Here is a 13,347-nt window from a genome sequence, read left to right on the forward strand (position 1 = left end):
GGGGAGATGGGGCGAGGGCAGATGTACAGGTGTGTGTACTGGAATTAGAAAAGATTAACAGCAATCACACAACTAAGGGACTGTCATAACATCTCATCTAGGTCACTAATGTCCTTCAGAAAAGGAAATCTGCCATCCTTATCCAACGTAGCCTATATATGTGACATCCAAGCCCATCAATGTGATTGATTCTTGTATTGCCAGCAATTTCCACATCTTTTGAATGAGTAACTTTAAAAAAAATCTAATTATTAATGTAAGCTATTATCTTTTTCAGTAGGAAAACTAAAAAGGCATATTAGCTAAATGGTGAGGGACTGCAGAGCTCTGAAATGCAGAAGAATCTGGGTGTCCAAGTATATAATTTGCCAAGGATAATATGTGGTAGCAGCAAATAATCAGGAAAGCTAACAGAGTGTTATCATTAATTTCTAGGAGACATGACTACAAATGGAAGAGAGGTTATGCTGGCCTCTTTATTTAAGAGAGAATGTTAAAGTGTTGGATGTAGCTCAGAGAAGGTTCGCTGGAGTAATACCAGGCATGGACAGATTGTCCCACGAGGAAAGGTTGGACAGACCAGGCTTGTACCTGCTGGAGTTTAGAACAGTGAGAGGACACATGATACAAGCATATATGATCCTGAGAGGTCTTGACAGGGTGGATGTGGAGAGAAAGCTTCCTCTTGTATGATAATCTACAACCAGGGATCACTTTTTTTTTAAATTAAGGTATTGTACACTTAAGATTTTTTTTCCTCTCAGAGGGTCATCAGTCTTTGGAACGCTCTTCTTCAAAGGGTGGTGGAAACAGCATGCTTGAATATTTTTTAAGACAGAGGTAGGTAGGTTGGTAAGCATTAAGCAAGGGGACAAATTACTACAAGGAGATAGGAATGTGGAGTTGAGGTTACAAACAGATAAGCAATGATCTTAGTAAATGGAAGAGCAGGCTTGAGGGACCAAGTGGCCTATTTCTGCTCCTAATTCTTATTTTATTATGTAACCTCTACACAGCTACCACGTCCAGTCATAAATTGTGGTGGACAATTGAACAACCACCAGTAGGAGATTCCTCGATCATCTCCATCTTGAATAATAATACTCAGCACAAATGCAATAGGCAATGCAATCATCTTCTGCGACAAGTGCCAAATGGATGATCCGTCTCACCCTTCTCCTGTGGCCCTTGCTATCAGAGAAGCTAGTCTTCAGATAATTTGATTCATTTCACTTGAGTAAAAGGCTAAGTGTACCACATACAGCAATGGTTGAGAGTCCAGATAACATCCAAGTTTAGTGCTTACGATCTGTAATCCAGACCTGGCCACATCTCAAGACACGCTATTCCAGTACACCTTCAGCAACATCATTGATTCAGCAATGTGGAAAATTAACCAGCTATGTTCTGTCCACAAAAAGCAAAACAAGTTCAAATCCTGCCAATAACTACTCCATCAGACTACTCTCAACCGTAAGTAAAATAATGGAATGGCATTATTCGTCAATAATGTGTTCCATAATGCTCAATTTGGGTGCTGCTGTGACCACTTGGTTATAGATCTCATTACAACTTTGGTGGAAATGTGGACAAAAGATTTAAAATCCTGAAGTACAAGGACATTGATGAACCCTACCAAAATTGAAGCCAATGAAAAAATGGGAAAGAAATCCCTCTACTGATCACTATTTTACTCAGCACGAGTAATGGTTGCAGGTGTAAGAGGTAAATCACCTCATCCTCAGGACATGCATACAGGAGTTCCATAGCCTAATATCCAAAGCTCAATCATCTTCAGCTGCTTCTTCAAGAACCTTCCCTTCATCATGACAGAAGTGGGATACTCCTCAAAATTAGAAGTGTTCAGTTCCATTCACGACTACTCAGATAACAAAGTAGGCAGACCTGTCTGTGGAAAGAATCGAGCAAATAAAATTCACATCCTACAAGTGCCAACATGTCCACTGAGAGTCTAATCATCCCTTCCTGAAATTCAACCATGTTACAATCACCAAAATCCCTACCATTAAATGTCCTTGACAGGAAAAGCAACTACACCGTGGCTACAAAAATAGGTTAGATTCTGGGTATTCTGAAGGATTCGACTCATCTCACGAGTCCCAAAAACCTTTCCATATCCACGAGGTACAAGTGAGGAGCTCCAACTACACTCATGAAGTTTAACACCATCCAAGGCAAGGCAGTCAGCTTGATCAGTACCATTTATCCACTTTAAACATTTCCTCCCTCCATCACCAGGGAATCTCAGCTGCAGTTCACATCACATCCATGACACTATGCAGCAACTTGCCAAGGCTTTAACTGCAGTTCTCAAACCTGCACTTCTATCAGTGGGAAGGGGAATGGCAAGTGGCATTTGCATATTCCTACACACAAATCACACACCGACTGCTGCGGAAAAAACCTTGCAAGTTTCTATCTAATTGCACTGAGAGAGAATCTTCCCCATATAGGCTACATCAGTCTAAAACAGCTCACCATCTTCAAGGGTTTTAGGGAGAAGTAATAAATTTATATGTTCAGTGAATGATTTTTTTTGCTGTTATTCTTGATCAGGACATTTCATTGGTATTTTATTCAAAGTTTCTGCAGTGTACTTATCATCCCAACATTAACAGGCCTGTTGAAAATATACTTCCCCAGTTTCTCAGAGTTATCTATGAGCAGCAGTATGGATCAGGAAAGTCTTTCGTTCAATCCAAGACCTGCATTGCAAGTTAAAGTTAACTCAGGCAGTGTTAGTGGACTCGGGTTAGGGAGGGAAAAGAAGTTAGCTTCTCATTCAAAATCACTGCATCGTAACTCATAAGAACATTGTGCAGGAGTGTCAAGCACAAAGTCGGCTTTTTTATTTCCTTCTCCCCCCAAATATATGAACTTGCAACTCAAACACCTGCACTTTGTTTAACAGCCTAGAGCATATTGCAGAAGGGTTTAGTCGAAGTGCACTGCAAATGGCTGTTACTGCATTTGAAACGGTTTAGATAGGATTATGTTGAACATGTTTGCACAGAATAAGCCAATTGGACCAACCATTATAACATTAATGTTCATCTTGAGCCTCTTTCAGTCTTTCTTCACGTAATTCTAACAGAGTAACTCTTTATTCCCTTATGCCTTGTATTCATGCTGCTCCGAAATGCATCTATACTATTTGCTCCCAGGAAAGGGTTCCACAGTTTCACCACTCTTTGTGTGAAGAAATTTCTTCTTAATACCTGACTATTTTATAACAATCGCCTCAAATTATCCTCTTGCACACAAATGGAAACATTCTCCCTGTATCCAGTTCATCAAAACCATTTGTCATTTTAAAGATCTCTGTTATGTCTCCCTCAGCCTTCATTCCTCAAGAGAAAAGAGATCCAATCTATTCAACCCTTTCTTGATCTATTTATCCTCATATTCTGGTAAATTCTTGTAAATTTTCTCTGCACACTCACCATTATCTCTTTATCAGTTTTAAGTTGACCAGAACAGTATACAGTACTGCGTGTGGTCTAACCAAGGTTTAAAACAGGTTGCGCAAGGTGTGATGCAACAAAACAAATGCACAATTAGTGTAGCAAAGATTAGTCCTGAACAGAAACCGATACCCAACACTTCATCACTAACAATGGAAATTAACAGCATAGGAGGCAGCCATTCGACCCTTCGAATCCACGATGGAAGTTCCTATGTCAGGAAACTTGTGATGCAATTCTGCTGGCTAATCTACTTTTGCTTGAGTATTTCTATTTACAACAGCTGTTCTGCACCTATTTTAACAATGGAGACTGCTTGAAAAACCACAGCACTACATCAGTGCACAATTGAGCACATTCTTAGGAACCCAACACCACAGGTCTGCTAGATTTTGTTTTGGTAAAACTTCTCTCATGCAGCTGGTGAAGACAGAGTGCAGCTAAATAGTGCAAAACAGTCCCAGACATAACATTCAACCCACCCCTGCAAAAGGTTAGCTGATCTCTGCGATGGCACAGCTCACCTCAGTGATCTTAAAGTAGGGAGAGGAAAGAAATAAAATTAGCAACAAAAACTATGCACTGCAGACAGTGGAAATCTGAAATAAAACAGGAAGTGGTAGGCATACTCAGCAGATAAGGCAGTATCTGTGATCAGAGAAATGGAATTAACTAAAACCTTCTTATCAAAACAATCAACCTAGTACATTAAATCTGTTTCTCCACTGGAAAGGAAACATTGGTTTAGCTTACATATGACTCTAGATCACCATTGTGGTTAACTCTTAACTGTCCTCTGAAATGATGGAGCAAACCACTCAATTCTGGAGGTAATTAGTGACATCTATCTTCAGTGAATGAATACATAAATTTAAGATGATGATGCTGTCCAACTTGAGTATTATCAGCATTTTTGTATTTAGTTAAGATTATCTTCCACATTAATAGTAGCCCTAAATATTGATATGACCAAATGGAATAAATTGATTAATTTCATTGAATAAAAGCATTGAATAAGAATGGGCCTCTGATAAACCATTTCCTACACTCACATGCAATGGACCTAAATGAGAAAGAAAGAGGTTAACCAAATAGAATTTGCTGAAGTTTTAATTAATCCATTCAAGGGATTTGGGTACGGTCAGTGTTTAACGCCATATCTAATAATCCTCTAGAATAAATGTTTTCTCTTTGCAGTCCCTGTACTGCAGGTATGCCCACAGTGCTGCTATGTAAGTAGAGAGCAGTATTTTGACCCAGGGATGCATGCCTAAATCAGGATTGTATGCAACTTGAAGAGGAACATGTTAATCTGCACCCACTGCCTTTGTACTTCTAGACAACCACCAATCCCCAAGAGTTCTTGAAGCAGACACTGGGCCAGCTGTCTCCATAATCCACCCATGTCTAGTACTTGTGTTGATGCTGGGCAGCCAAACCAGACTTTTTCTTACTATGTTTTGACTTACCAGTTATTTGGTGGTTACAGAGTCAAGAGGTAACCATAACACTGGTGTTATAAAGCCATACTTCCTTTCCAGAATGGTATTTTTTCACCAGTTGTATTTTTACAATAACACTGTCATTCCATCATCACCATCACTGATGAACCTGTCTACAGTGATGTATCTACCTTATTTATCTCAGCTTCTCCTTGTGGTGGCGAGTTTCATATTCATACCACTTTTAAAGGTTTCTCCTGAATTTAGGTTTCTTGCTGGTCTTATTAATTTACCATATTTTTATGATCCCCAATACCCACACAACACTATCAAAGATGAAAAACGCTATGATGCTGGAGGAACTCAGCAGGCCAGGCAGCATCCGTGGAGAAAAGCAGGCGATCAATGTTTCGAGTCAGGACCCTTCTTCAGGACCGAAGATAGGAAAAGGGGAAGCCCAATATATAGGAGGGAAAAGCAGGACAGTGATAGGTGGACAAAAGAGGGGAGGCAGGGTGAGCACAAGGTGGTGATAGGTAGATGCAGGTAAGAGATAGTGATAGGCAGGAGCGGGGTTGGAGGGGAGAGCAGATCCACCGGGGGATGGGTCAAAGCTGAGGAGAGAAAGGAAAAAAAAGGGGTAGAAAAAAGGGAGATAGGCTAGGAGAGGGAAGAAAAGGAGAAGCATGGTTGGGGGGTGGGGTTGGGGGGAATTACAAAGTGGGAGAATTCAATGTTCATGCAGTTGGGCTGCAATGTTTCAAGTTGGAAAATGAGGTGCTGTTCCTCCAGTTTGTGCTCGGAATTCTCCTGGCAGTAGAAGAGGCCGAGGACTGATATATCAGTGACAGTGTGGGAGGGGGAGTTGAAGTGACTGGCAACGGGGAGATAACGATCGTGGTTACGGACATGGTGCAAGTGCTCTGGTAAACGGTCACCTAGTCTGCATTTGGTCTCACCAATGTAGAGGATGCCACACTTGGAGCACTGAATGCAGTAGAAGATATTAGGGGAGGTGCACGTGAATCTGTCTCACCTGAAAGGACTGTTGGGTCCCTGGACAGAGGTGGTGTAGGGGCAGGTGCTGCACCTATGGCGAGGGCAGTGGAAAGTTCCTGGGGTGGGAGCAGGATGGGTGGGTGGGTGGGTGGGGGAGGAGTGAACTAGGGAGTTGCAGAGAGACCAGTCCCTGCAAAAGGCAAAAAGGGATGGGGAGGGGAAGATATGCTTGGTAATAGGGTCCTGTTGGAGATGGCAGAGAATGCTGGATATGTAGGCTGGTGGGATAAAATACGAAAACAAGGGGGACCCTATCCCTGTTGAGTCTAGGAGGGGTAGGGGTGAGAGCCAAGGTGCGGGAAACGGCAGAGATATGGGTGTGAGCTCTCTCAGTCACAGTCTGGGTAGAAGCCCCCGTTGGTAAAGAAGTTGGATATCTTGGATATCCTGGAGTGGAAAGCCTCATCACGGGAGCAGATGTGGTGCAGGCAGAGAAATTGAGAAAAAGGGATAGAATCCTTGCAAGAGACAGGGTGAGAGGAGCTGTAATCGAGGTAGCTGAGGGCATCTACAAACCCACTGAGTACAAATTAAATTAGCACTATTACGCTGCAGAAACAAATTTCCCCACCAGAGAGCTGCTTGAGTCACAAAGCAATTCTGTCAAGCTTCACCAGATACTGTTTTTTCCACCAATATTTTGAACTGGTGAGAATATAAATATTATTGAAGAGGTACTCAAACAATTGCTCTAAATGGGAACTAGGGTACCAATGCAGCAAAAAGAGAAGTTTTTGTTTCAAATTTAATTTGCATTCAATCATCTTCTATATGCAAATTCCACTGGACTTCTCTACAACGCACAACCAGTAAGAATGAGTTCACCATAAGCTCCCTATTCCAGGCTTCTTTCCTCTCTATGCTCAAAAATCACACAAAACCCTCTACTTTTACCACACTTCTGGATGATGTCTTTATTCTTTGCCTTTTCCCAGAACCTCCTTATTGCAAAGTACAGAAAGTGTGTGATGTAAATATAAGTTTTCCCTGGAAAAAAGAAAGGCCATCATATATGGCTGGGCAGACCAAACAATAGAAGTAGTTCAACAATGGTGCTGCACTTTTTGAAGCTCTAATGTTCTGAACAGGATAATGTCAGATATGGGTCTGTATCTGCAATGTTACCAACTAACGGCAACCTATCATGAATGGCACAAAGCAGCAACCAGGAAAACAAAAGAGAAATAAAAATTGGAGTCAGGGGGAAACAAGTTGCGGAACATTGCAGCAAATCTCCCAGCAGCCAGAGTTAGACAGATACTGACAAATAATTCATTACAGTAAAGCTCCGACAATCCAGTACATTTAGGACTTTGGTGGTGCCAGATTAGCAGATTTTCCAGACTATTGGAGGTTATTCTTATTAAGATCCCAACACATTTTTTAAGGTGTTAAACTGTATTATCATACTTTTCCAAGTGAACCCAGTAAGTGGAAAGGGTGAGCAGGAATCGAGGCCCTAGCGAGTGGAAGAGGAGCATGGCAAACATTACCTGGTAAGCCAGAAACTTAACTATCGATCGGGATTTCTGATTGGTTGAATAGCAGATTATCACAGTTTTACTGTACTCACAAATACATTTTCAGACAATTACTGATTTTAAAAGAGTACTTGAAGCAGGTTCATTGCAAAATTAGCAGAAATACCACTGTCAGGAAATTACCAGCTGCTTGGGAAACAAACCAGCTAAAGTCAAGGGCTAATTATCTTTTCAAAAATTACCTTTTTCTTATTCAAAACTCAGTGCTAAGCACCTCAGAACCTACCTAACAAGGCATCAATCTCCTCCAAATTTCCATTATGTTGCACCTCTTCACAGAGTCTCAGCAAACGGAAAAAGGAAGGAAGACTCACGGGCGAAACACATCTAAAAATTGACAAATAAACAACATTTTGCTCTTTGTTTTCTTCAAAACAAAGCAAGTCATATCTATGTTGGTGACTGATTTACAATGTAACAGTCATAACTAACTGCTAATTCTTACTTCTTGGTCCCCTGTTTACCAGGTTTTCCTTCAAAGCCAGTGTTAATCAGGCTATTAGACAGCAGCGGCAGAAGGTTGATAACAATCCCACCTTCACTCTCTTCTTCATCCAGGTTATACATGCACTTCAGTGGCAGCAGGTATTTACTGAAAGAATCAAAATATGTGTTAACTGCCACATGTGGTGCACAGAACAGCACAATGGGACATGTTGAGTTATATAATAATTTTCACATATTCAAATCATGCCGTCAAAACTGACTGTAGAAACTTGGACAAAACTAATTTGGGGAGTTTCAATCCATCTTTTAATGGAATTGCCTATGATCCATATTTAGCATCAATTGAAAGTATTGTTGAGAGAGGCCACACAGCACTGGGTGCAGTAACTGGAAAAATGCCACACTGAACCAGTCTTCTCAACTTGGAGTAAACGTTAGACCATGCTCTGTGTGATCTAGGAGTATCTCATGACAATGTTCATCTCCCAACCTAATGACCACAATGCACAAACATATTTACACATGATGATTGAGATGTTAAAGGAGTTCTTGACATGCAACAATGTAATTTTTAGCAAATTATTTTTTGTGATAATACATTATTGTGGTACTATTTCTTTTCCATGCCTTTTACCTAACCAGGTCAGGTTTCCAACCACTCATAACTTGTGTCTACATCAACAGTGCTGAGGTCGTGAGGGTTGAGAGCTTCAAGTTCCTGGGAGTGAACATCACCAACAGCTTGTCCTGGTCAAATCATGTAGATGCCATGGCCAAGAAAGCTCACTAGCACCTCTACTTCCTCAGGAGGCTAAAGAAATTTGGTTTGTCCCCTTTGACTCTCACCAACTTTTAATCGATGCACCATAGAAAGCATCCTATCTGGATGTATCACCACTTGGTACAGCAACTGCTCTGCTCAGGACCACAAGAAACTGCAGAAAGTCGTGGACACAGCCCAGCGCATCACGGACACCAGCCTCCCCTCCTTAGATTCTGTCTTTACCTCTCGCTGACTTGGTGAAGCGGCCAGCATAGTCAAAAACCCCACCCACCCAGGTCATTCTCTCTTCTCTCCTCTTCCATCAAGCAGAAGATACAGGAGCTTGAGGGCATGTACCACCAGGCTTAAGGACAGCTTCTACCCCACTGTAATAAGACTATTGAACTGTTCCCTTATACGATGAGATGGACTCTGACCTCACGATCTACCTTGTTGTGACCTTGCACTGCACTTTCCCTGTAGCTGTGACACTTTACTCTGTACTGTTATAGTTTTTACCTGTACTACCTCAATGCACTCTGTACTAACCCAATGTAACTGCACTGTGTAATGAATTGACCTGTACGATCGGTATGCAAGACAAATTTTTCACTGTACCTCGGTACAAGTGACAATAATAAACTAATACCAATACATCCAATAATCTGCCCTTGCAAAGCTTTGACACTCAGAGTATTGATATTTATCCCAAGAGCAAAGAGGACATTTATCCCAAAGAACAAAGAGGACATTTATCCCAAAGAGCAATTGTGGATAAGCAATTTGATTGTTTTAGAGGTGCTTTCATACAAAGCTTATTTGTTATTTTTGTAAAATCTGAATGAAATCTGACAACTTTAAATACACACTGAGAGAACCTGAGGTACATGAGAGAAGCCAAAAGAGCTTCACAGTTCTGCCGTCCAGTTTTGGTAGTTAAGCTTGTTTTGGGAATGAATGACTGAATATGCACTTTGTTAGTCACAGATCTGAAGCTGACATGGACACAATAGACAGAATGGCCTCCTTCTGTACCATAAATTTCTATAATTCTATGATCTAGCTCTTTTTATTAAATTCACCTGGTGTGTGTGTGTGTGTGTGTGTGTGTGTGTGTGTGTGTGTATGTGTGTGTGTGTATGTATGTGTGTGTGTGTGTGTGGGGGGGGGGGGGGGGGGGGGGGGGGGGTATGGAAACCAAAGCATCTTCCAGACTTCCTTCATTTTCAAGCTCATCAGAACTGAGCGAAATGTTAAAAAGGACCTGGCCCAAGAGTATTGGGATGAAAGACTGGCTGACAGAAATGTAATGAAGCAAAGGGTAAAACTTACAGTGACGATTTTACAGTCTAAATGGAGCAATTGTTTCCAATAATTCAAGAGACAATAATGAGGGAGAACACATTTAAGATGAGAAGCAGCATGAGAAATTTTCTTAATGAGTGGTTAGAATTTGGAATGCATTGCCTTAGAGCATGGATTCATATTCAACTGCTGCGATCAAAGGGATCAACATTTGAAGAAAAAAATGGAAAGATTACGGGAATGGAAGCAAATAGATTATTGTATTAAAGTAGCAATGCTGAAGATGCACAGAATGTAGTTTTGCATCGTGACATTCTATGCTTCCACGGCTGCGCTGAAGAAATAAAAATAAAATATGTTTACGTAGCATTTTCACATTCTCAGGGGATCTCTGGGACTTCATTGGAATTGATTTTTTTGTAGCATAGTCACTGTTGCACATGTGCAACAATTAACACACAGCAAAGCCCCACAAATAGCCAGTTAAAAGGTATTGGGCAGGTTCTCCTGGTATTTGACCAACATTCATCTCGAGTATTGCCAAATACCAGGAGAACCTGCCCAACACCTTTTTGAATATTGTCATGGAATCTTTTAACTGAAAGATCAGAAAACCTCCAATTTAACGTCACATCTTAATGGTGGCACTTCCAAAAATGCAGCACTCCTCCAATGCTGCATCGTAGTATCAACCAAGAGTGCACTTAAGCCTTAGGAACAGGGCTTGATCCCATTAACTTCAGACCCAGAAAGCAGAATACCATGCTGACATATTACTGCACTTAATGAATGATCAGTTATTCCAATAATTCATTCACCCTCACTTATAATAACTCACTAATAATTCATTCATTCCATATAGTGGATAAATGGTGCCCTAAAAAACAGAATTCAACTTTAATCATACATGATCAAGCAACAATTCACAACTTACTTATCTGTTTCTGGTATTAGGTCTACAACAAAGTCCTCTTGAAAATCATCAAGTACGCTTCTTCCAATCAGTTCCTAGAATATGATCACAAGGAGAAGGATGCTTACTACAAGCTTGAACATATTTTTCTGCAGATCCAAGCCATTTTATTTTTTTTAAAAGAAGGTCTATTGTGCCGAGATGCACACAGTGGCACAACTTGTTAGTGCCAAACCTCAAAGTAGGAGGACACAATTTCAGAAGAGGGCATTCCTATAAAACCATCCATATCACTATTTTCTATAATGCAAAGCTCCTTTTTTTGATTGAATCCCATGTTATATGTGGAGATGTGTTCCTATGGAATGTTTTTTCTCTCACTTCAAGCCATTTTATCACTGATGACAGAGTGACCCACCACCGTTATTTAATAGCCGAGGCCAACATTAGCCTTGTGGCACAGATAAGAATCATGCAAAAGAAACAAGTGTTGTCGATTTTTGTTTTCAGTACTGTTGGACAATAAGATTTGGATATGACACTACTGTATCGATTGGGTTGGCAGTCACAACTGAGTCCCTCCTCTGCTACACCCTCTCCAGTCTGAGGACAAATGAACAGACACCTCAGAGTGCAGTGCTGCTGTGCTCTTCACCTGCAAGGCATTTTCTCTGAAGCACAAGGCTCGTGGATTAGGAAAGGGTTTAGGAAGTGGGGATATCAGGGAAAGGGAAGGGATTCAAGGATCGGGGTTCATATGAGAAAAGTGATGTGGGAGGAATTCGGGGATACTGGGTTAAAATGCAATGATTTAGTGGAAGTGATATAAAGTCCAAGGGATTACTTTAAGGAGGTGGTCCTGGCTCCCCATAATTCAGCAAATCAGAGAAAATGTCTTGCAGATGAAGAGCGTGTGGCAAGGGAGGGACTTGGCTGTGACTGCCAACCCAATCTTTGTCTGCCTCCATCTATCAACCACTTGCCACCATCTCCCAACTCCAGCCCCCCTCCCCCTCACCTTGGGCTCCTGCCTCACCATTCCCCCTCTGTTCTTTGTACTGGCCATCTCCCCTCTCTGTCCTGTGTACTGGCTATCTCCCCTCTCTGTCCTGATGTAAAGTTTCGTCCTGAAATGCCAACAATTCCTCTCCCCCCACAGATACTGCTCAACCCACTGTGTTTCTCCAGCAGATAGTTCGTTTATAAAAGTATTTAGTTGTTAAATAGCGTATGAATAAAGCCCATTAGGTAAACAGAAATGAAATTTCAGTTTACCTGCACTTGTGGATCCAGGTTTCCTTTCTGAACCAAGTTCGCCATCTCATCGTAATAGAGAGCAGCAGCCTCTGGAGAATGTTCACTGCAGGTACGCACCAGTTCCAGCAGGGCTGTTGCCTAATATGCACATTGTTTCAGAAAGGCAAATTGTTTCAGAAAATACTACAATGACAAAACCAAACTAACAGCTTCGTGCAGGTCTTAATCAATGTGCAGAACAAATGAGAAGGTACATAAAACATGAACATATCAGCTGATAAACAACTAAAATGCCTACAACCTGAATCTATCAAAGATAAAATATCTCTGCAATTATTTATTTTAAACAGTGCTTCTTTGGAAATAAAAGATTTTAATCATAGAACTATAGAAAATTTACAACATAGGAGGCCATTCAGCTCTTTGCGTCCATGCAAGTTGACAAAGACCCACCCAGCCTAATCACACCATCCAGCATTTGCTCTTCAGATCATGGCGCTTCAAACCTATTTTAGAAGTACTTCAATTTTCAAAGGTGGTGTCTGCTGCTACCATCCTCCCAGGCAGAAGATTCCAGGCCCCTATCACCCAATAGGTGAAAAATCTTTTCATCGTGTCTCCTCTTATCCTTTTACCAATTACTTCAAATTACGCCAAGGCAAATATGTTCTTGTTATGTACCTTGTCTAAACCACGCATAATTTAAAACATCCATTGTACGTCTCTCCTCAGCTTCCTCTGTTCGAAAGAAAACAACTCCAGTCTATCCAATCTTTTTTCCCCAGTCCTGGGAACATTCTTACAAATCTCCTCTGCAACCTCTCTGCCACATTCATATCTTTTCTGCAATGTGGATACTTAATTATTCAAGTTGCAGTCTATCTAGAGTTGAATACAGTTAAAACACAACCTCCCTGTGCTTATATTCTTTGCTTCAGTTTAAGGGAAAGCACCCCTTATGCCACCATAATCATTTTATCGACCTGTCCCAATACCCTTAAGGATTTGTGGACATACACTTCAAGGTTCTTCTGTTCCTCCACATAATTTGCGTGCATTTATCGATTGTATGTTTCCTTGCCTTTATTGCAGCTCCCCATAGGCACTACCTCACACTTCTCTGGGTTACATTCTA

At 41.1% G+C, this 13,347-nt stretch overlaps 1 protein-coding gene across 1 annotated transcript in view; it reads right to left on the reverse strand.

The window, feature by feature from the left end:
* The window catches only part of fancd2 (FA complementation group D2), an 85,601-nt gene that overhangs the window by 33,363 nt on the left and 38,891 nt on the right, over positions 1–13,347 (reverse strand). Inside the window, exons 20-23 of the mRNA XM_052018576.1 lie at positions 12,231–12,350; positions 10,977–11,050; positions 7,973–8,119; positions 7,754–7,854 (exon numbers count right to left, since the gene is read on the reverse strand). Coding sequence (XP_051874536.1) covers positions 7,754–7,854; positions 7,973–8,119; positions 10,977–11,050; positions 12,231–12,350 — 442 coding nt within the window. The remainder of the gene's footprint in view (positions 1–7,753; positions 7,855–7,972; positions 8,120–10,976; positions 11,051–12,230; positions 12,351–13,347) is intronic.

Source organism: Pristis pectinata, chromosome 6 (genome assembly GCF_009764475.1).
Source record: "Pristis pectinata isolate sPriPec2 chromosome 6, sPriPec2.1.pri, whole genome shotgun sequence".
NCBI lineage: Eukaryota > Metazoa > Chordata > Chondrichthyes > Rhinopristiformes > Pristidae > Pristis > Pristis pectinata.